We start from the raw sequence: 23137 nt of genomic DNA on the forward strand, positions 1-23137 counted from the left end.
ACACAGCGTAGCACCCCTTTACGCCACACTACGTCCCTTTACACCACACTGCGCCCCTTTACAACACCTTTTACACCACGCAGTGCTCCTTTACGCCCCCTTTACACAACGCAGTGCCCTTTTACACCACACAGCATCTCTTTACTCCCCCTTTACACCCCCTTTACACCACGCAATGCCCCTTTACACCACGCAGTGGCCCTTTACACCACACAGTGGCCCTTTACACCACGCAGTGGCCCTTTACACCACGCAGTGGCCCTTTACACCACACAGTGGCCCTTTTACACCACACAGTGGCCCTTTTACACCACACAGTGGCCCTTTTACACCACACAGTGGCCCTTTTACACCACACAGTGGCCCTTTTACACCACACAGTGGCCCTTTTACACCACACAGTGGCCCTTTACACCACACCACGCAGTGCCCCTTTACAGCCCCTTTACACCACGCAGTGCCCTTTACAGTCCCATTACACCACGCGGTGGCCCTTTACAGTCCCAATACACCACGCGGTGGCCCTTTACAGTCCCAATACACCACGCGGTGGCCCTTTACAGTCCCAATTCACCACGAGGTGGCCCTTTACAGCCCCAATTCACCACGCGGTGGCCCTTTACAGCCCCAATTCACCACGCGGTGGCCCTTTACAGCCCCAATTCACCACGCGGTGGCCCTTTACAGCCCCAATTCACCACGCGGTGGCCCTTTACAGCCCCAATTCACCACGCGGTGGCCCTTTACAGCCCCAATTCACCACGCGGTGGCCCTTTACAGCCCCAATTCACCACGCGGTGGCCCTTTACAGCCCCAATTCACCACGCGGTGGCCCTTTACAGCCCCAATTCACCACGCGGTGGCCCTTTACAGCCCCAATTCACCACGCGGTGGCCCTTTACAGCCCCTTTACACCAAGCGGTGGCCCCTTACAGCCCCTTTACACCACGCGGTGGCCCCTTACAGCCCCTTTACACCACGCGGTGGCCCCTTACAGCCCCTTTACACCACGCGGTGGCCCCTTACAGCCCCTTTACACCACGCGGTGGCCCCTTACAGCCCCTTTACACCACGCGGTGGCCCCTTACAGCCCCTTTACACCACGCGGTGGCCCCTTACAGCCCCTTTACACCACGCGGTGGCCCCTTACAGCCCCTTTACACCACGCGGTGGCCCCTTACAGCCCCTTTACACCACGCGGTGGCCCCTTACAGCCCCTTTACACCACGCGGTGGCCCCTTACAGCCCCTTTACACCACGCGGTGGCCCTTTACAGCCCCTTTACACCACGCGGTGGCCCTTTACAGCCCCTTTACACCACGCGGTGGCCCTTTACAGCCCCTTTACACCACGCGGTGGCCCTTTACAGCCCCTTTACACCACGCGGCGGCCCTTTACAGCCCCAATTCACCATGCGGCGGCCCTTTACAGCCCCTTTAGACCGCGCGGCGGCCCTTTACAGCCCCTTTAGACCGCGAGGCGGCCCTTTACAGCCCCTTTAGACTGCATGGCGGCCCTTTTAATACAAGCCTCCTCTGGTACCTTTGGCAGGGCACTCGTCATCCTGGGGTGGTGTTATACCTTTTAATGATCATTTTTATGTGGTTGCTTTCTTTCTTTTTCTTCTTGGATTTTTTGTCTATAACCAGTCGGCTTCCAGCTTTCATTTTTGCTTTCTTGCTTTGTGGGAAAATGAAAGGATTATTTGTTTTTGCAGCGCCAGATTTCCTTTCCTAGCACTCCCTCCCTTTTTCATACCTGGGCGGGGAGGTAAACACGCAGAGTAAACAGCTGGTGATTTGGGTATGGCAGGCCAGGCTCATATAGCATGTCCTCTGGGTAATTCTGACTCACCTTCACCAACCGGCCGGACTGGTTCTGTGCGGTAACCTCGGTGTGACTCCCGGGCAGATCCCAGGATTAGTGATGCTTGGCAGCACTTTGTTTTTTGCTGTCTTGTTTTATCTTTGATCTTTCTCCATCCTGAAGAATTAGCGCCATGTGATCCAGTCTGGGTGCTGTACAGCGCCGGCGGTTCTGTGCCACACCCGCTATCTCCTGTACCTGCTTTGTAATCCCAGACCACATTTGTATTTAAAGTAGTGCTGACCCCAAACTGGATGACATTTAGTTTGCTAAAGCGTCATAATCCCTTACCAAATTTCTCATGCACTCCAGCTGCAGGTTATTGCTCTGGGCAAGCTTCCCAATAGTGACAATGGTGGACCATACTTGTGTAGTGTGTGTCAGTGCATACACTTGTAGTCCCCAGCAGGTGCCACAGGTGACAGGTCACCCCCAATTGCTGCACCTTCAGACCTCCAGATCACCCCCCAATTGCTGCACCTTCAGACCTCCAGATCACCCCCCAATTGCTGCACCTTCAGACCTCCAGATCACCCCCCAATTGCTGCACCTTCAGACCTCCAGATCACCCCCCAATTGCTGCACCTTCAGACCTCCAGATCACCCCCCAATTGCTGCACCTTCAGACCTCCAGATCACCCCCCAATTGCTGCACCTTCAGACCTCCAGATCACCCCCCAATTGCTGCACCTTCAGACCTCCAGATCACCCCCCAATTGCTGCACCTTCAGACCTCCAGATCACCCCCCAATTGCTGCACCTTCAGACCTCCAGATCACCCCCCAATTGCTGCACCTTCAGACCTCCAGATCACCCCCCAATTCCTGCACCTTCAGACCTCCAGATCACCCCCCAATTGCTGCACCTTCAGACCTCCAGATCACCCCCCAATTCCTGCACCTTCAGACCTCCAGATCACCCCCCAATTGCTGCACCTTCAGACCTCCAGATCACCCCCCAATTGCTGCACCTTCAGACCTCCAGATCACCCCCCAATTGCTGCACCTTCAGACCTCCAGATCACCCCCCAATTCCTGCACCTTCAGACCTCCAGATCACCCCCCATTTCCAGCATCTTTATATCATGTAATTGGCATCACCGGGATCACAGAGGTTCTTGTAATGGGCATCACTGGGATCACAGAGGTTCTTGTAATGGGCATCACTGGGATCACAGAGGTTCTTGTAATGGGCATCAATGGGATCACAGAGGTTCTTGTAATGGGCATCACTGGGATCACAGAGGTTCTTGTAATGGGCATCACTGGGATCACAGAGGTTCTTGTAATGGGCATCACTGGGATCACAGAGGTTCTTGTAATGGGCATCACTGGGATCACAGAGGTTCTTGTAATGGGCATCACTGGGATCACAGAGGTTCTTGTAATGGGCATCACTGGGATCACAGAGGTTCTTGTAATGGGCATCACTGGGATCACAGAGGTTCTTGTAATGGGCATCACTGGGATCACAGAGGTTCTTGTAATGGGCATCACTGGGATCACAGAGGTTCTTGTAATGGGCATCACTGGGATCACAGAGGTTCTTGTATTGGGCGTCACTGGGGTCATAGAGGTCCCGAATTGGCCATTATTGGGATCACAGACACTCTTTGTAGAGGGCATCAGACATTTTATAACTTTTGTTTTGAACTTTTAAGACCTGGAGAATAAATGGTAGAAAAGGAAGATGACTGTTGCAAAGTGCGGGAACTTTTAAATGCAAAAGAAAAATGGATACAATCAGTTTCCTTCTGCAGGTTGTATACAGGAGCTGATCTGAACATTTCCGTTTGTATCCTCTAAAATGACACACAAAAGACCAACTCGTTCTATACCGCGTACCGCACTGTCATAGCAGTCTTCACGTCCCATAATCGGTTCATGCCAAGATCTTTTTGCCTCTGCCGGTTATCTGCATGTTGGATGTGTCAGACTCCTCTCCAGCCCCTGGAGATGTTTCCTCGTCACCGTCCTTGTAGTCTAGTCTGAGACACCAAGGGATGCAAGGAGTGAATATAGACACCTCCCCCCCACCCCCATCTCCCAAGGGGGGCAATTATCCACTCACCAGATGTGCCAGTCACCTGTCACCGGAATTCCCATCCCTCCAGCACACTGTCCTCCCCGTGTGTACCCGTCATGCCATCTATGTGTTCTCATCAAATACCACTCTGCCGGGGGCCACCCAGTGATCATAGGGAACGGTGGCAGTTGTGAGCCAGCTATTTATACATAAAAGTACACAATTTACATAGGAAAAGAGAAAAACTTACTATAGGCATCAGATTGTATGAAGTATAAAAAAATACAATTATTATTTTGTTTTTAAATAACCGCATTCTAAAAAAAATGAGATCAAATTTGAAGTACCCCCATGCCATCTATGTGCTCAAAAAACTGACCCCCAAAGTTACCACAGCGTGTAATTTTATATAATATGATACTGTACATAATATAAAACCACCACCACCACCATATATCGGATGAAATATATGCAATACAAGAACGCCACCACAGTGTATAATTTATATAACAGGAAAACACCAAAATAGCGTAGAACCTACCGTATATAATATCCATTATAGATACATATATTTTATATTAATATAAGAACACCACAACAGTGTATGTATGTGTGTATATATGTATATATATATATATATATATATATATATATATATATATATGTATGTATGTATGTATGTATGTATGTATGTATGTGTGTGTATATATATATATAATTTTTATTCTTTGTTATTCACTGTAGAGGTGTTCTTATGACGCGTTTTATTTTATATATGTTTTATACACTGTAATGGTGTTCTTAGGACTTGTGTTTTATATTATATATGTTACACACTGTAGTGGCGTTCTTATATTACATGTTTTTTTTTTTATGTTATAACCCATAAGAACACCACCACAGTGTATCACATATATAGAATAAATGATATAAAAAAACACCACCACAATATAAAACGCATTATACATGTTAAACACCTGTAGTGATGTTATGACATATATTTTATATTCGATATGTTATACACTGTAGTGGTGGGTTTTAGATTACATATATTTTATATTGTATATGTTCTACACTGTAGTGCTGTTCTTATGATAGATATCTCTCTATCTCTCTATCTCTATCTCCTCTATCTCCATCTCCTCTATCTCCATCTCCTCTATCTCCATCTCCTCTATCTCCATCTCCTCTATCTCCATCTCCTCTATCTCCATCTCCTCTATCTCCATCTCCTCTATCTCCATCTCCATCTCTCCATCTCCATCTTACACTGTAGTGGTGGTCTTATTCTACATATATTTTATATATGTTATACACCATAAGAACACCACCAGTGTATTGCATATATACCGGTAGTATAAATAAAATATAATATAGAAACACCACGTGATATAAAAGACATGTATGTTAAACACGGTAATGGTGTGCCTATGTTGCATGTGTATTATATATGTTAAACACGGTAGCAGTGTTCTTATATTCTGTTATATACTGTATATTATAGGGGACCACTAGCACAGTGTACTGCATATATAATAATAACACCACTACAGTGCAGAATGAAAAAATAAATAAATATATATATATATATATATATATATATATATATATATATATATGAAATATATATATATATATATATATATATATATATGAAATATATATATGAAATATATGGCAGGAAATCGGCTTGTAGTCTATGTATAGCTACTGCTTGTGAACGTAGGCCCCCTCCCCCATTCCCCATGTATAATCTCTGATGACCATTAGATGGTGTTTTGGGAACACCTTATGAGACCTACCTAATATTCATCAGGTCTGGGATTCCCATATTGGAAACCCTCTGCAGTAATTCTCATCCGTGTCTCCACCCACATTACAGAAAGGGATACATAACGTAGATATGGGGGAGGGTGACTGGCAAGAGGCTGCAGTCCTGGCATGGCTTCTCCAGTCCTAAATATGAACAGATATACACATGAATGGCTCTGGTTATCTGGAGGTGTATTTAGGATTTTCTTGCTTTTATGTTATTGGACGGTTGGTGGTTCCATGGGATGGTATTACGAGGTGGCATGGTTTGCATGTGGCAGTGGGTGGAGGGCCGCGGGAGAGGGTTGTCTGTTTTCTTGTGATGGTGTGGGGTGTTGCGGCATGTTATTTGGTATAGAATGGTGGTGGTCTTCCCGAGTCACTAAGTAGTCCTCTTCAGGTCAGTTATTCCTCCTCTGTTTACTGTTTAGGTCATCGACTCCGATTCAGATTCCATCACAGTTAACGCCATCAGCGTTCTGACCTCCATCATGAGGAATTCTCCATCTGCCAAGGTGAGTCTGTCTGCTGTATGTGTGCAAATCCGGAATTCCACCCCAAGACAGCTTGACTAGGTTCCCATGCAGTAGTTTGTGTCTCTGCCCCTCCCACAATGGGGAGATTTCCTGCAGTAGTTTGTGTCTCTGCCCCTCCCACAATGGTGAGATTTCCTGCAGTAGTTTGTGTCTCTGCCCCTCCCACAATGAGGAGATTTCCTGCAGTAGTTTGTGTCTCTGCCCCTCCCACTATGATGAGATCTCCTGCAGTAGTTTGTCTCTCTGCCCCTCCCACAATGATGAGATCTCCTGCAATAGTTTGTGTCTCTGCCCCTCCCACAATGGTGAGATTTCCTGCAGTAGTTTGTATCTCTGCCCCTCCCACAATGGTGAGATTTCCCTGCAGTAGTTTGTGTCTCTGCCCCTCCCACAATGGTGAGATTTCCTGCAGTAGTTTGTATCTCTGCCCCTCCCACAATGGGGAGATTTCCTGCAGTAGTTTGTGTCTCTGCCCCTCCCACAATGGTGAGATTTCCTGCAGTAGTTTGTGTCTCTGCCCCTCCCACAATGCTGAGATTTCCTGCAGTAGTTTGTGTCTCTGCCCCTCCCACAATGAAGGATGACTCCATCATTTGACTTAGTGATGCTCTCAGTGATGGGTGGGACTGGACATTCATATCGCTGTTACTTTCTTCTCCTCTATAGGAAGTCTTCAAAGAGCGGATTGGCTACTCGCATCTCTTCGAGGTTCTGAAGAGCCGTAGTCAGCCGACCAGGCCCCTCCTCCAGCAGCTACTGAGCATGGTAATTATCGGGGATTGTAATGGGGAGACCACAGGAGTGACACGGCCTGTTTTATTTGAGAGCTGTGATTGATTAATGGACAAACCTATCCTCGGCATCCCTTTAGACGTGCATTGTAGTACAGCAATTATAGAGTTAAATTTAGGTGGTGAGGATACAACATACCGCCTGCTCGCCGCCTGTCCCTGTGCCTTCTGCAAATCTGAACAACACTTTTGAGTGTAATCAATCGACTGATCAGATCAGATTCCAGTCCCCTGCTGTCTTCTGGGGACTGGAATCTGCAGTCCCCAGAAGACAGCAGGGATGAAAGTCTAAAGGGATGCTGAGGATGTGTTCTTTCATTCAGAAAGAACCAAATTCTGGGAAGACCGGCAGATGGACCCAGTGATGATGTCCCAACGGGGGTCTTCTGCATAAGGTGGTGCACAGGGGCCACAGAGGGAAGAACTTTTTGCTGGTAGACCAGTTCGTTAGGTCTTTGTCTCTCTCTGTCTCCCCCTGCAGGCTCTGGAAGGTGTTTACAATCCAGATTACATTGGCTGCATAGAGAACGAGCAGCCGCTGCTCATCCTGGTCCAGTGGATCCCAGAACTGGCTCCCAGGGACCTGCAGATTTTGGTGTCGGAGAGGCTGAATCAGGTCTGCGACTCCTCCCTGCGGAACCGCATGACGTGCGTCCAGGCCGGGATGGTCGGCCACATCCTGGCGGCGCTGGACGGCGGTACGGAGCTGGATGCGAAATGCGCGGAGAACCTGATCCGCCTCCTGCAGGTGCTGGGCCGCCTGTCTATCAAACCCGCCGAGCTCCGGGAACTCCTCAAACTGCTCCGGACCGAGGGCAGCGGTGCCCACCCCTACGCCACGCCGGTCATCCGAGCACTGTCCGCCATGGCCAGGAGAGACGGGCCGGATCGGGCCCTGCAGTATTTCGACTTGACCCCCAGCATGTCCGGGATCATGGTGCCCACCATGCAGAAGTGGCCCGGCACCGGCTTCGCCTTCCACGCCTGGGTGTGTCTGAACGACGACTTCAGGGAGGAGCCAACGACGGGGAGGAAACGCAAACAGCTCTATAGGTAAGGAGCTGGAGTGCTGTACTGGCCCTTTAAATGTGTGTTGTTTTTTTTTTTTTTACTAATTCTGGAAATCTTGCTTTTTTTATATATTAAAAAGGGGGGAGGGTTAAATTCACTCTTTTTTTTTTTTTTGCTGTGTGTTTCTCTGTTGGGGAGAGTCACCTTACTTCCTGTTTCAAAGACACAACAGGAAGTGAGAGAAAATCTCAACAAAATATGAATAATGATAATATATAATAATAATATATTTATAATAATAATAAAAATGATAATACATAATAATAATCAAAGGAATAATATAATATTATTTTATGTATTACACTACTAACATATTATTATTATTTTTATTAATTATGTATTATCATTTTTATGGATATAATTATTTTTTTAATATTGTATATTATTAATTTCATTATTGATATTAATTATTATGTATTATCACGTGTATCATTATTATTATGCATTACTTATTATTAGAACTATTCGTATTATTATGTATTATCATTAAATTGCTAATAATAATATGATACAAATAATACATAATAATAATAATGAAATTATAAAATAATGATAATATATAATAATAATAATAAAAATAATAAATATATTCATAATGATGTATAATAAAATGATAGATAATAATTATTCATAATAAAAATAATATAAGAATGTTAGTAATTTTAATAATAATGATCGTGCATAATAAAACAATAATAAGAATAATAGTAGTTATAATGTTGATAATGCATAATAATGATACGAATTATAAGGTATGTAAATAAAACAATGGGGCGGAGGAAGAAACCAGGTAAGGTAAAATATAACCAGATTCAACTACAGTTGTACAATTTTAGATTTCCTTTCATCTCCTGTCCCAGGGGCAGCGATCGCCATTGCAGATTGGCTGAGCCTCCCCCCGTGGGGACACAGACAATAACCAGCCCTGACAGGGGTACTAATCCTTATATTAGACAAATGCAATTCGTTTTGTTTTGCGAATTCAACAAATTAGTTAATTCGGAAATATTTGAATTAACGAAATCCCGTTTTACACATTTTTCCCAAATTTCGAATTTCGGAAATCCGAAAAACAGAAAGAAAATCCAAAAATAAGAATGAAAATTAGAAAACCCGAAAGTTGAAAATCTGAAATAACGAATAAAATATACTAATATAATATGATTATTTTATATTATAATAATATCATATTATATTATAATAATTATTTTATATTGTATTATAATATAATATATTATAATAAAATACTAAGATTTAACTAATAAAATAATGCTAACTAATAAACTAACTTTTTTACTAACTATTAAATTATAGGTATTGGAATTTCCTTCCAGATTTTTCGAATTTTCATTCTTATTTTCGGATTTTCATTTTTTTTCAACTTTTGTGTTTCTTATTTTCGGATTTCGAAATTTGAAATTTTCCTGAAGTTACGAATTTATTGGAAATAACGAATTTCGAAAACCCGAAAGTAGAAAATTTGAAATAACTAATATTTTTAAATAACTAATAGACTATAATATATGATATTAGTATAATATAATATAAAATGTATTATATGATATAAATATAATATAATAAAATACTAAGATTTAACTAATAAAATAATGCTAACTAATAAACTTACTTTTACTAACTATTAAATTATAGGTATTGGAATTTCCTTTCAGATTTTTTGAATTTTCATTTTTATTTTCGGATTTTAATTTTTTCAACTTTTTTGTTTCTTATTTTCGGATTTCGAAATTTGAATTTTTCCCGAAGTATTGGAAATAACGAATTTCGATCATAACGAATGACCCGAAAAAACAAAAAAAAAACAAAAAATGAATGAAATGAAAATGAACAATTTTTTCGGCAGTGCACATCCTTTTGCATGTCTACTTTTTGTATATTACACCAAAACCTAAAAAAAAAAAGAGAGAAAAAATTATTTTACTGTTGGAAGCTAAAGATGGTCATTCCAGCCGAGTTCAGGTTTTCATGCTGTCACTCACCTTGATTAGCCGGGTGTGCTCGGGCCAGATAACCAAACGGGTTCTATCCCTCTGGACAGTGACTGTGGGTCATGGGGGCCCCCCGGTGACCCCTCTCTGTGGCCCCCACAAGTGTCCTCTGTAGCAGTACGCTTCATTCAGCTCATCTAGTAGTATTTTAATTTTTAATTTTTTTTTTCAGACCTACAAGTCCCAGGCGATGAGTTTGGGACTTGTTTAGCGGCGTTCAGGGAATGCGGGGTTAATTTGTGAGTGGCTGCGCTGTAGTGGAAGTGAGAGTAATGATTACCCAGCTAAACAAATTCCCATTTTATTACATATCTATAAACCAGGAGCGGGGGATGGGATCGCGCTATGATCCTGATACCCTCTACATTGCAGACTTTGCTTCAACAGCCTCCCCAGTGGGGGGGCCCGATAGAAGACGCGTCGGCCCGCCTGAAGGCTTTCTGGGAAAAAATAAAAAAAATTATTAATAAAAAAAAAATGTCCCCAAATTATGTCCAGAGTGTGAAGAAAGTGAGCAGATGGATTGCCACGAGGGGCTTTCTAGACCGGCAGAGCTGCCAGAATCAATATTTCCCCCCAAAAAAACACAAATGATCAATTTAACCTTAAAATTGCCACCCCCTGGGGTAAATGGGGCTTCCTGCTGGTCAGCTGAATGTAAGAAGGAAAGATGGCGCCACCTTGTGGCCTTTTTGGTGTACTGCGATTTCACGTTTTTTTAAATATTTGCTACATTATTGTTACTATCGCCGACAATGTATCTGTGATTGGTGATACCAATGAGAAGCTGTGGGTTGGTACCGCGTTGTGCATGCAGTGCTGTTCGCGGAGGTTATGTCTGGGTCGGAGGTCATGTAGGGGGCACTGAGCGGTGTATGTGATGGGGTACACTGCCTTAAAAAAGTATTCATACCCCTTGACATTTTCCACATTTTGTGATGTTACAGCCAAAAACGTAAAAGTATTTTATTGGGATTTTATGGGATAGACCAACACAAAGTGGCACATAATTGTGAAGTGGATTGAAGTGGAAAAATGATACATAGTTTTCAAAATGTCGTAAAAATATCTGAAAAGTGTTATTCAGCCTCCTTTACTCTGATACCCCCTAACTAAAATCTAGTGGAACTAATTCAGAAGTCACCTAATTAGTAAATGGAGTCCATTTGTGTGTCATTTTAATCTAAATACAGCTGTTCTGTGAAGCCCTCAGAGGTTTGTTAGAGAACCGTAGTGAACAAACAGCATCATGAAGGCCAAGGAACACACCAGACAGGTCAGGGATGAGAGTTGTGGAGAAGTATAAAGCAGGGTTAGGGTATAAAAAAAAATATCCAAAGCTTTGAAGATCTCACGGAGCTCTGTTCAATCCATCATCGGAAAATGGAAAGAGTATGGCACGACTGCGAACCTACCAAGACATGGCCGTCCACCTAAACTGACCGGGCTGGGCAAGGAGAACATTCATCAGAGAAGAGCCAAGAGGTCCATGGTGACTCTGGAGGAGCTGCAGAGATCCACAGCTCAGGGGGGAGAATCTGTCCACAGGACAACTATTAGTCGTCTCTCCACAAATCTGCCCTTTATGGAAGAGTGACAAGAAGAAAGACATTGGAGAAAGAAAGTCATAAGAAGTCCTGTTTGTAGTTTGTGAGAAGCCATGTGGGGGAGGGGGCAGCAAACATGTGGAAGAAGGTGATCTGGTCAGAGGAGACTAAAGTTGAAAGTTGTTGCCTAAAACCAAAACACTATGTGTGGGGAAAACTAACACTGCCCATCCCCCTGAACACACCATCCCCACCGTGAGACATGGTGGTGGCAGCATCATGTGGTGGGGATGGTTTTCTTCAGCAGGGACAGGGAAGCTGGTCAGAGTTGATGGGAAGATGGATGGAGACAAATACAGGACAATCTTAGAAGAAAACCTTTTAGAGTCGGCAAAAGACTTGAGACCGGGGCGGAGGTTCCCCTTCCAGCAGGACAACGACCCGAAACATCCAGCCAGAGCTACAATGGAATGGTTTACATCAAAGCATATTCATGTGTTAGAATGGCCCAGTCACAGTCCAGACCTAAATCCCATTGAGAATCTGTGACAAGACTTGAAAATTGCTGATCACAGACGCTCTCCATCCAATCTGACAGAGCTTGAGATATTCTACAAAGAAGAAGAATGGGCAGAAATGTCCTCTCTAGATGTGCAAAGCTGGTAGAGACACCCCCAAAAAGACTTGTAGAGAAAGGGGGTTCTACAAAGTATTGACTCCGAGGGGCGCCATACAAATGCCCCTCCCCCCACACTTTTAACATATTTATTTGTATCATTTATCATTTTCCTTCCACAATTATGTGCCACTTTGTGTTGGTCCATCGCATAAAATCCCAATAAAATACATTTACATTTTTGGTTGTAACCTGAGAAAATGTGGAAGATTTCAAAGGGTATGAATACTTTTTCAAGGCACTGTATGTGTAGGTCAGAGGTCATATGGGTGGTACTGAGCTGTGTATGGGGTGGGGGGGGGGATGTGTAGGTCAGAGGTCATATGGGTGGTACTGAGCTGTGTATGGGGTGGGGGGGGGGGGGGGGATGTGTAGGTCAGAGGTCATATGGGTGGTACTGAGCTGTGTATGGGGTGGGGAGGTATGTGTAGGTCAGAGGTCGTGGTCCAGAGTGACGGAGATATCCTCAGACACGACAGCAGCTGGTAACGTTCTACAATGGAGATGTGCAGAATGGAAACATTTGTTTCATTTCGGATTCATTCACTAATACCTTTTTTCTGTCATATTTGTTATGTTAGAATCATTTTGTTTCTTGGAATTCATTTTGTGTACTTCTTTTTTTTTTTTTTTTTGTTTCCTATATTCGTTATTTTCACCTTGATTTGATATTCGAATTTCAGGAGCACAGCTATATTCGATCTGTTGTATTCTATTTTTATCCTATTCTCTTTAACTCTATTCTATTATTTTATATTCTTTTTCGCTAAATTCTTTTCTATAACGATCTATTCTTTATTTTTCTATTCTATTCTGAGACCGTGGCTCCTTCTTAGGATTGGAGAAAATGAGATGTTGGTTGTATGGATCTCTCATAACGTCTCTCCCTGTCTCGTTCTTTATTTTTAGTTTTTTTGCAGCCAGCGGCACCGGCTTTGAGGCGTTCTTCACCGCGGACGGAATGCTGGTGGTGGCGGTTTGTACCAAGAAGGAGTACATGACGGTGGCTGTCCCCGAATTACACTTCAATGACTCGGTGTGGGTGAGTGTCTCCCCTCGGCTGTTCACCCATCTGCTGCAGGGGGTTACCGAGGCTACAGGGCTGACCGAAAGTCCTCAGGCTGGTGACCACACACGTTCCAATGCGATTGTGGAATTCTAATTACATCTGCTAACGATGTAACGCAATTCTGGACACCAGTTGAATATGTACCGGTGTTTCTCTCCAAGGGTGCAGGTTGGGTTTGCCCGGGGTACTGCCAATATGGGATGTACATGCCCTGTACAATGTTGGAGTTCTCCTCCAAGGTGTCACTTTTTCTTCTCTGTCACTCAGCACTGCGTGGACATCGTTCATATCGCGGGACGCCGACCCTTTGGGCAGAATATGGTGAACATCTACGCCGACGGACAGCTCAGGAAGGTGGCACAGCTTCGCTTCCCGTCACTCAATGAGGTGAGATTTTACTTTATATTTATTATGTCTACGGAATGCCAATGACGGTCCAACCGCCGCTAATGTGAGCTGCAAGAGACTAGATCTGCCGCTCTGCAGCCTTATTAAAAAAAAAAATAATCTTTCTGCACTTTATTCCATCAATTCCAGCATAGATTGGTCAGTGAGATCACAAGGGGGCGGTGCCACCAGGTGACGTCACCAGGTGGCCCCACCCCTTATCTATTTAAGAACTATCAGCAGGCAGTCGGCGGTTAACCTTTGTCGCGGGCGGAGGTTTTTTCTTTTTTTTTGAGTGTGGCGGCGTCACCGACGATGGATCTATATTGGGGAACATTGTTTTTTATTTTTTATAAAGTAATAGTCCAAAACTGTGTGTGTGTGTGTGTGTGTGTGTGTTTTTTTGACACTTTTTTTTTTTTTTTTTTTTGGTGAATGAGTAGGGGTGAAATTATACCCCACACTCATTCACCTGGGGGGAGGGATAGGATCTGGGATGCCGATAAGCCCGCTGTTCCCCACAAGCACTGTCCAGGGTTGTGGGGAGGAGGCCCTTATCTCTATCAACATGCAATCAAGGGGCTTTAGGATGGGGGAGGGCAGAGCCCTTGCTTGTCCAGCCCCCCTTTTCTGGACTGCCAGGCTGTATGCTTGGATAAGGGTCTGGGGTGGACCCCCAGGGCATTTTTAGCGTGGGGGCTCCCCTCAAAATCCATCCAGACCTAAGGGCCTGGTATGGATTTTGGGGGGACCCCACACTGTATTTTATTTTTTATTTTGACATGGAATTTCCCTTAAAATCCATGCCAGACCCAAAGGGTCAGGCATGCATGGGGTGGACATGGGGATGTTGTCAGGCAGCTGCTACAGAGCAAAGATGTGTACCTGGTAGAAATTTGAAGTTTCCTGTAATCTAAATGTTTAGTAATTAGAAATGTGTGCTGGCTGAAACAATAGGCTACGTTTTTCCTTTTTACCTGCCGTCACCCATAATCCTCTCTGTTTCTCATTTTGGCAGTCTTTCACATCTTGCTGCATCGGGTCAGCCGGCCACCGTACCACCACCACCGTCTCCACCTCTCCATCCCATACTCCGGACCTCACCTTTGCCTCACACTCGGCGCTCAGCCGTTCCCAGTCCTTCCCGGCCACCTCGGTGGGGCACAGCTGGGGGCTGAGCGGCACGCAGAACCCACGGGAGGGAATGGTGTCCACCATATTAGCTGGAACCCAGGACACGGAGTGGGGCACACCTACATCACTGGAGGGCCATCTTGGCACTGTATCCATCTTCCATGATACCATCCAGCAGTCTCATGTAAAGGCCCTGTATTCGGCCGGTGGGTACCCAGTGTACATTATCTGTATTACTAAGTAATAAGATAGGATCTACCATCCAATCTTTGAGTCCATTGAGGGACACAGGACGTCATATTGTCAGTTTCCAGGAGGTGCAAGCTAGAGTTTTACGCTTCCCCAGTTCGTTAGTGTAGAAATTACTGGTGCACCGGAACAATGGGGATGCGCAGGTATGCGTTAGATGCAATTGGTCCAATATATATTATTTAAGGGTGGTTATCGGATTCCCTCTATTGATTGCATATATGTTTTAACTTGTCTATTCCCCTAGTTAGCTAGTCGATTAAAACTCTGATCACATGCTACTATTGATATTGCTATAATATAAGGTTAGCTATGAAACCAAGCACACGGCTTAATAAAACAAAGTCTTATTTATTTCCCAAGAAAATAGGAAAACGCTAACATGAAAATACTAAAGAAAAATATTACAAAGCATATAACACCAGAACATATAATACAAGAATATCAAAGATACTTATCACAATGCTTTCCTCAAGGTTTTGTTTCGTCAGCTGGGCTCAGAAGATAGCTCTCTAACTTGTTCAGTCCTTTATACTTCAATCATACACCCTCCAGACCCAACCCCATTGCCATCCCATCTAGACTTTTGACTAATCACATATTTATGGGGCAGTCCTCCTCAATATATATTTCTGTCCGTCCTGCTTAATTGGCCTCTAGTGGCAGCATTGTCCATGTATCCTGGTCAATCTTCAATGCCTTTTGATCTTTTGATCTTCTGTAGCAAGACATTCATCTATCATCTTGTTAGCTATGGTCCCTTTCAAATTTGCGTTAGAGCAACAGATGGTCCGGGGCCAAGAGCTGTTCAGCCTTGATGGAGGCATGATCTCTTCTTTCAGATATGCTACAAAGACATTCCAGACTGCCCCCAGGAAAGCAAATGCTTGGTTGTATCAACCAGAAAGATACTCCAGAAACATATTAAATCATGTTGCCTTCCAACAGCGTTCTTGATGTCCATTGAGGCCACAAGGTCTTCCAGATGGATGGAGGCTTTGACAGACCTGGTGGATTCCATGTGGGATTTCAAGACCTGGATGTAGACAGTCAGTGTAGATGGTGATGGATGGAGGCAATAACAGATCTGGTGGATTCCATTTTGAACGTCTGGGCTCAAATGAAGACATTTAGGACCATTTGGCAATATAACCAACCATTACCATTGGTGGAATGGTTTACCTAATAAGTGATTGTAACTGATACAGAGTTGTGCTCTATTATACCTATTAGAACCAAAGTCCTAGGGAAATCGGAGGACGTGTAGTGGATGGAGGGGAGGGGAGGAGTCATGGAGTACAGCTACTTTCACTGGGATATTTTCCATTTGTTAAGTCTACTTTGCTTCTGTAAAAAAATATAAGTTGAGACTTTAAATTGGGTGTTGCTAGATTCCTCTGATTTTAGGCTCAGTAGGGCTTTCTAAGGGTTTTTGCAACAGAAACCCTATCCGCATGGTGTCCTCCTAGTCAGATCATGACTATGAGAAGCCAACAGTGTCTGTATTGGAGCTCTGTGTGGTCAGGAGGGGGGATGGGATTGGCAAAATGATTTTTTTTTTTTTAATTGAAGTTTTTTTAAATAGTTCATTGACCACCACTTAATATACCATTGTCATTGCCAAATAGACAATAGATCATTCCATAGGGGTAGGTGTTTTCATCCCTCTTTAAAATCTTCTTTCAAAGACCCATTTTTTTTCCACAAATACCCCATGGAACAATGAATTACTTAATGTGTGCATCTAAGTCAACTTTCATTCACCAGTACATTTTCCATTTGATACATACAACAGTTGGCATGGCCAGTTTCCATGTCTTTGCTATGTCTGCTTGGTTAAAGTGATGCTAAACACACACGGTTTAATATACATGGTCAACAATGCTGTGTCACCTCCCTCCAGCCTGTGTCTTAGAATAACAGGAGGGCGAAGCCTCCATCAATCTACATGTAATATCCCACCCCTATTGTGTTTAGCTGGTTAGTGGGCATGGAGGAGGAGGGAGGGAGTGCCCTGTCATTTACCACTATGTGTACATCCACATGTGTGACTCTATAGTCACATGGCCTGCTCAGATGTGATGGGAAGGAATCGCTCAGCATAGAAGCTCACTGAAAACTGAGCATGTGCAGAGTTGCCAACACTGCTCTGCAAAATCTATAGCTGAATTGGGGGAATGGATAGAAGGGAGAGATGGAGAGCAGCAGGATCAACCTGGATTTTTGCAGAATACAGAAAAGGAATCTCACAGTGACTGGGTATGAACAGCTTGTAATACACCACTTATTGATCGTTTTTATGATATCGGTTTAAATTAAAGGTAATTATATTTATTATTATTATTATTATTATTTTTTTTAAATAACATGTCTATGCTTGCCTTCTCTGTGCGATGGAATCACACAGAGAAGCGGCTTCCCATGGGGGGCACTCTTGCGTGCTTTCACCCGAGTCCCTCTGTTTTGCGTCCATTGACACAGATAGCTGGACTTGCCCCCCCCCCCCCGCTTCCTCATCACTGGCTTTAAATGACAGCACTGGGAGCCAATAAGGGGAGAGAAAGTCTGCACGGCACTGGATCGAATGAGATCTCTGGTAGGTGAAGGGTGGCCAAGGGGGGCACCAGCAGCCGAACCCCAGGACCCAGCTCAGCCGGACCCCAGGAGACACCAGCAGCTAAACATTTTTTTTTTACCTTAATGCGAGGACTGCATTAAGGTAAAAAAATGTTTAAACTTTACAACCCCTTTAATGACACTTTACAAGTCTAAGTTTACCATATCCTTCAGATTTTAGGTCCTTATAGGGCTTCTTGGGGGTGTTTCCCAGAGCTTCTACCCAGGACTGTATGGGATTTATTATTTTATTGTTTTCAGTTTAGTAGCGATAAATTAATGTGTATATATATATATATATATATATATATATATATATATATATGTATATGTATGTATATATGTATGTATATATATATATATATATATATATATATATATATATATATAGTGTGTGTGTATGTGTTTTTTATAGGAAAATGGACTGGAAAGCTCTCTCGGGTTTGTTTTTGGTCCAGGGTACGATCTACAAGAAGTAAAAAAATAAATAAAAAATAGAAAACCTTATTCAGCCAATGGGAGGTGCATACTTTACCATTTTGATGTTATGGTCATTAGTTGATGATGGAAAAAAATGTAAAACCAAATTAATTATCCATAACGGGGATCATAGGTGCAAAAAAGTCAGAGCGTCAAAAATATTTACTATATATATGTCAACAAGTAGCTGCACCGCTCAAGGTAGGTCCACGATACCCAATAGAACAATCCTGGTACCAGGTGCAAGCCCTGTTGGCAACTGAGGAGTGAACTGTAAAACAAATAGGATGTAGGAAAGTCCAAAAAGAGTTTACTGAAGTAAAATACCACATCGTACAACACAGTGACAAGCGCTCGGAGCAAGATATTAACTGTCACTTTGTATGGTGAAAAATAAGGGGTTGGGAGCCTGGTCCCCAACCAGGCCTCACCAAAGGAAGAAAATGGGGTCAAGTGCTGTTGTGGATTTAATTTCAATAGGCTTGGAACTTTTTGGAATTTTACTATATATAATGGAGTGGGTACTGTATGTATGTAAGGTGAGGGGGGACACCTGGTATGGGAAAGGCTGGGGAGGGGACGGGGGGTGTCACTGAGAAGCATCCTAGTTTGTTATCCAACCAAAACTTCACTGTGCTGAGGCTTAGACAATTTGTTTCATTCCGAATTAATTTTTTAACAAATTTTCGACAAATTCGTTAATTCAGAAATATCCAAATTAACGTAAACAGGTTTAAATAAAAAAAAAAAAAAGTTTATTGGTAAAAAAACAAGCAAATATACATACAGTCAGAAGGCATGTGCAGCAAGAAATTTAAATAAAGCATCCATTACATTCTACTACTGTGCTGCTTGTCAACGATTAAATTGAGAAATCAACGTTAACCAGTTCAACAAATTATTCTGAATATTTATAAATTCGGGAATTCGTAAATTCATAAATACGGAAATTCATAGATTCGGAACTCCGGAAACTCTTAACTCCGGAAACTCTTAACTCCGGAAACTCTTAACTCCGGAAACTCTTAACTCCGGAAACTCTTAACTCCGGAAACTCTTAACTCCGGAAACTCTTAACTCCGGAAACTCTTAACTCCGGAAACTCTTAACTCCGGAAACTCTTAACTCCGGAATCCAAAAATTTGGAAACTCTTAACTTCGGAATAATAACCAACTAATAATAACTTAACTATTAAATTCTAGGTAAATGGCAAAAGTAACCGACTCTAAAACGTGGCCGTGTGTGAGTGAGAAGGGATCACAGTCAATAGCGTGGGGTCTGAACCCAGTGCAGCTGGACAACAGCCATAGCTGGAAAATATGGATAGAGCAATATATACAACAAAATGATCCAGCGCTCAATGGGTTAACAGAAAAGGCAGTCTCACAGCAGGCAGTGGAACATAAAACACGAACAGTTTATTCAATGATATACATGAAGTCCAATCCTGTTATCAAAGCAAAAGGAGTGGGTAGTGTCAAAAAGTAAATGGCTTAGGGTGTCACTGGAGGTCCTCAGAGCAGTCAGGGGGCTGACCACAATTTTGTTGTATATTAAATTATAGATATTGGAATTTCCTTTCAAATTTGTCTGTTGGGGAACGTAACAAATGCAAATTTATCCGAAGTTACGAATTATCCAAAATAACAAATGCCGCATCTAGAGGAATGGAACGTAATGAATTAATAATGATAAATAGCAATAATAATAATACAAACGTTTTATTATTATTATGTAGTATTCATTTGTTTTAGATGCGGCAATCGTTATTTCAAATAACTTGTAACTTCGGATAAATTCATATTCGTTACGTTCACTAACAGCCAAATTTGAAATTCCAATACCTATAATATAATAGTTATTATTTGTTATTCTTTTAATTTTTTTTTTCCCATTTTCGAATTCACCAGTCTACGGATTTATGGTTTACGAATTGCGATCATATCAAATGACCCGAAAAAAAAAAAAAAAATTATCAAAACGAACAAATTTTTCGGCAGTGTCTACTGAGGATTTGCTGTTTTCTACCATTAATCAGAACATTTGCTAAAGCATTTCAAGGAATTTTAAAGGGTTTATTTCTCGGGCTTTCTCTATAGATTTCATATCAAGTGCAAATAGAGATTAAGGGGCGTATTGAGATATTTTTGATGGTAACGTTGTGTGCCAAGGAATGACCTTCCTTCCTTACTTCCTTCCTTTCTTCAGGACCGAACTACGTGACGCCTTTCACCCCGGACAGCGAATTCCCCGACCTCGGTGCCAAACTCCTCCTCTTCTATACGCCGCAGGTACAGGACCCAGAGCCCCACACAGAGTCAGATTCCTGCACTTCCACTCCTTGCATTTAACACATGAATACAGAGATGTTTCCTTTTTATATCTGCCTAGAGTTCAGCTTTAAGTGGCTTTTGATATTCCTCTTTTATGTGGAAATCTTTACTTTGCATTAATGAGATAAAGATGGACTCTCGTAGCTGAATATTTACAAGCTGTTCTGTCATTTTTTTTTAACTTATTTTTTTTTCAGGCTTCCAAAAACAATATCTGCTTGGACCTGTCCCCCAGCCATGCGTTGGACGGGAGGCTGACCGGTCACAGGGTCATCACATGGGATGTGAAGGTACTTTAGGCCGTCCATCTTTAATAAACCATTCTGTGTGTGTGTGAGATTCGATCCTTCTGTCTTCCACTGCTTGCTTGTTTCTGCAACAACTGTGATACGTTTGGTTTGTTTTCCAATGCCCATTTTCTGGTTCTTGGTCTGGATGTTACCCGTTATACACTATATTACCAAAAGTATTGGAACGCCTGGCTTTACAAGCGCATGAACTTTAATGGCAGCCCAGTCATAGTCCGTAGTTCTAAAATCATTGGTGTTAGTGAGATGGTGAATCCCCAGAAAAAAAAAAAAATAGTCCTTCAAATCATTGGTGTTAGTGGTCCCCAGGGGAGAAAAGCCCATCCAATCATTGTCTCCCAGGGGAGAAGGGTCCCATAAATCATTGTTGTCAGTGGGATTGTGGATCCCAGGGGAAAATGGCCCCACAAATCATCTCAATGGGATGGTGGCCCCCAGGGAAGAATATCTCTTCAAATCGTTGGTTATTTGAAGGAAACCTAACACCGGAGAAAACATGGCAGCTACCATCATAAACCTACCACACAAAAATCTATTTTGGGTTAAGTGACCATCCCCAATGCAGACATCACAGGTGTGCCTCATTCCTTGATTCATGTTGTGATATTTTCTGTCTCTCCTTTTTTGTTTTGTTTTTCCACAGGATGTGGTGAACTGCGTGGGAGGGATGGGCGTCGTTCTTCCTTTGCTCAACCAAGTGGCATCACAGACCAAAGATGCCCCAGATGACCAGGAGACCCATGATCTGGTGGGCCCTGAACTCACCTCCTCACGGAATGCCCAGTCCATGCAACTTCCTCTGGGGAAATCTTCAGGTATGATATTTGTGGTATATACTTGATGGGAGGCTCAAGGTTCCAGTGGGTGGGATGGAGAATGCATGCATTTATGTTCTCCATCGTTTGAAGGACGCAACACGTTCAGTTGTGGAGAAAAAAATTGCATAAACAAGTTGCTGTGTCTTGTGTTTTGCATTGACTGTGTGTGTGTGTGTGTGTGTGTGTGTGTGTGTGTGTGTGTGTGAGAGCATGAAGGTCTATTGTACTGGCACAAACCGCAATTCCCTGAGATTAGAGGTTGTAAAAGTCCCAGCTGCACACACCGGTATACTTTTGGATTAATTGGCAAAAAGCTTTATTGACAACAAACAAGGCCAATTGGACATGACCTCTGCCCAATGTGTCTGTCTGAGTCAAAGAGGGAAGGAACAGAAATACCTTCTTCTGATTCTGTATAGTTTTGTTTTATTGGTTTGTAGCAAGGTTCCCTGGTCCCCTTTGGTCTAATGAAAACCTCCAGAGTTAGACCCCCCATACACACTATTAGATTTTCTTCAGATTTACCAAAACAATATAATATAAGGTCAAACCTTAAGAGTTTCAGTCTGTATGCAATCAGGCAGGCCCTTGCACTGCATGGTTTTGGTAAATCTGAAGACCAAAAAACTGCAGAAACTCTAAGCCCTTGTACACACGGTCGGAGATTCCGTCGGAATGTGTCCTATCGGAGCGTTTTGTCGGATATTCCGACTGTGTGTGGTCTGCATCGGACTGTTTCCATCGGAATACCCGTCGGACCAAATTTTCCAACTTGCTGGAAATATTTTCCGACAAACTGCTCCGATCGGACATACTCTGATCATGTGTAGCCTACTCCAACGGACAAAGTGCCACGCATGCTCAGATCAAATTCCTATACCAAAGCTATTGGCTACTAGCCTGAACATAGTCCCGTCGTAATGAAATAACGTCATCACGTTATGTACAATCGGATTTTCCGACAACTTGGTCCGACCGTGTGTATGCAACAGTTTCGGACAAAATCCTTCGGATTTGGTTGTCAGAATGTCCGACCGTGTGTACAAGGGCTTATAGCGTGTATAGGGTCTGAGGGACAGCTGAGATCCTTCTATATAGAGTGGGTTTTAAGGCATGGTGGGTGTAATGCAAGGTAGATTCATGGGCGCCAGACATTTCCTGAATGCAAAGTGATTTATTTTCTCTTGAACAGAACTGTGGGAGAGCGGGTTTAGGGCCAGGACATCCTTAAGTAGTTGCAATGATATTTAGCAGACTCCGAGATTTCTACAGGTAGACAGCCATGCAGGGAAAGGCATCCAGCCGGACACCAAATCTGCATGTGTGGGATTGCTGTCTCCTATGGCAACAGTCTTATAACCGTTTCTAACTAAGTTGTAACAAACTTCTGTAATTCCTCTACAATCATTGCT

At 43.1% G+C, this 23137-nt stretch overlaps 1 protein-coding gene across 1 annotated transcript in view; it reads left to right on the forward strand.

Annotated features, from left to right (window-relative positions):
* Positions 1-23137, forward strand: part of NBEAL2 (neurobeachin like 2) — a gene marked incomplete at its 5' end in the record, with an annotated part of 127811 nt that overhangs the window by 19213 nt on the left and 85461 nt on the right. Inside the window, 9 exon segments of the mRNA XM_077493540.1 lie at positions 6135-6218; positions 6906-7004; positions 7512-8083; positions 13240-13372; positions 13667-13786; positions 14805-15126; positions 20475-20557; positions 20797-20889; positions 21551-21722. Coding sequence (XP_077349666.1) covers positions 6135-6218; positions 6906-7004; positions 7512-8083; positions 13240-13372; positions 13667-13786; positions 14805-15126; positions 20475-20557; positions 20797-20889; positions 21551-21722 — 1678 coding nt within the window.

The sequence above is a fragment of the Lithobates pipiens genome, unplaced genomic scaffold (assembly GCF_037356315.1).
Source record: "Lithobates pipiens isolate NorthernLeopardFrog02 unplaced genomic scaffold, aLitPip1_a1.2 Scaffold_19, whole genome shotgun sequence".
Lineage (NCBI taxonomy): Eukaryota > Metazoa > Chordata > Amphibia > Anura > Ranidae > Lithobates > Lithobates pipiens.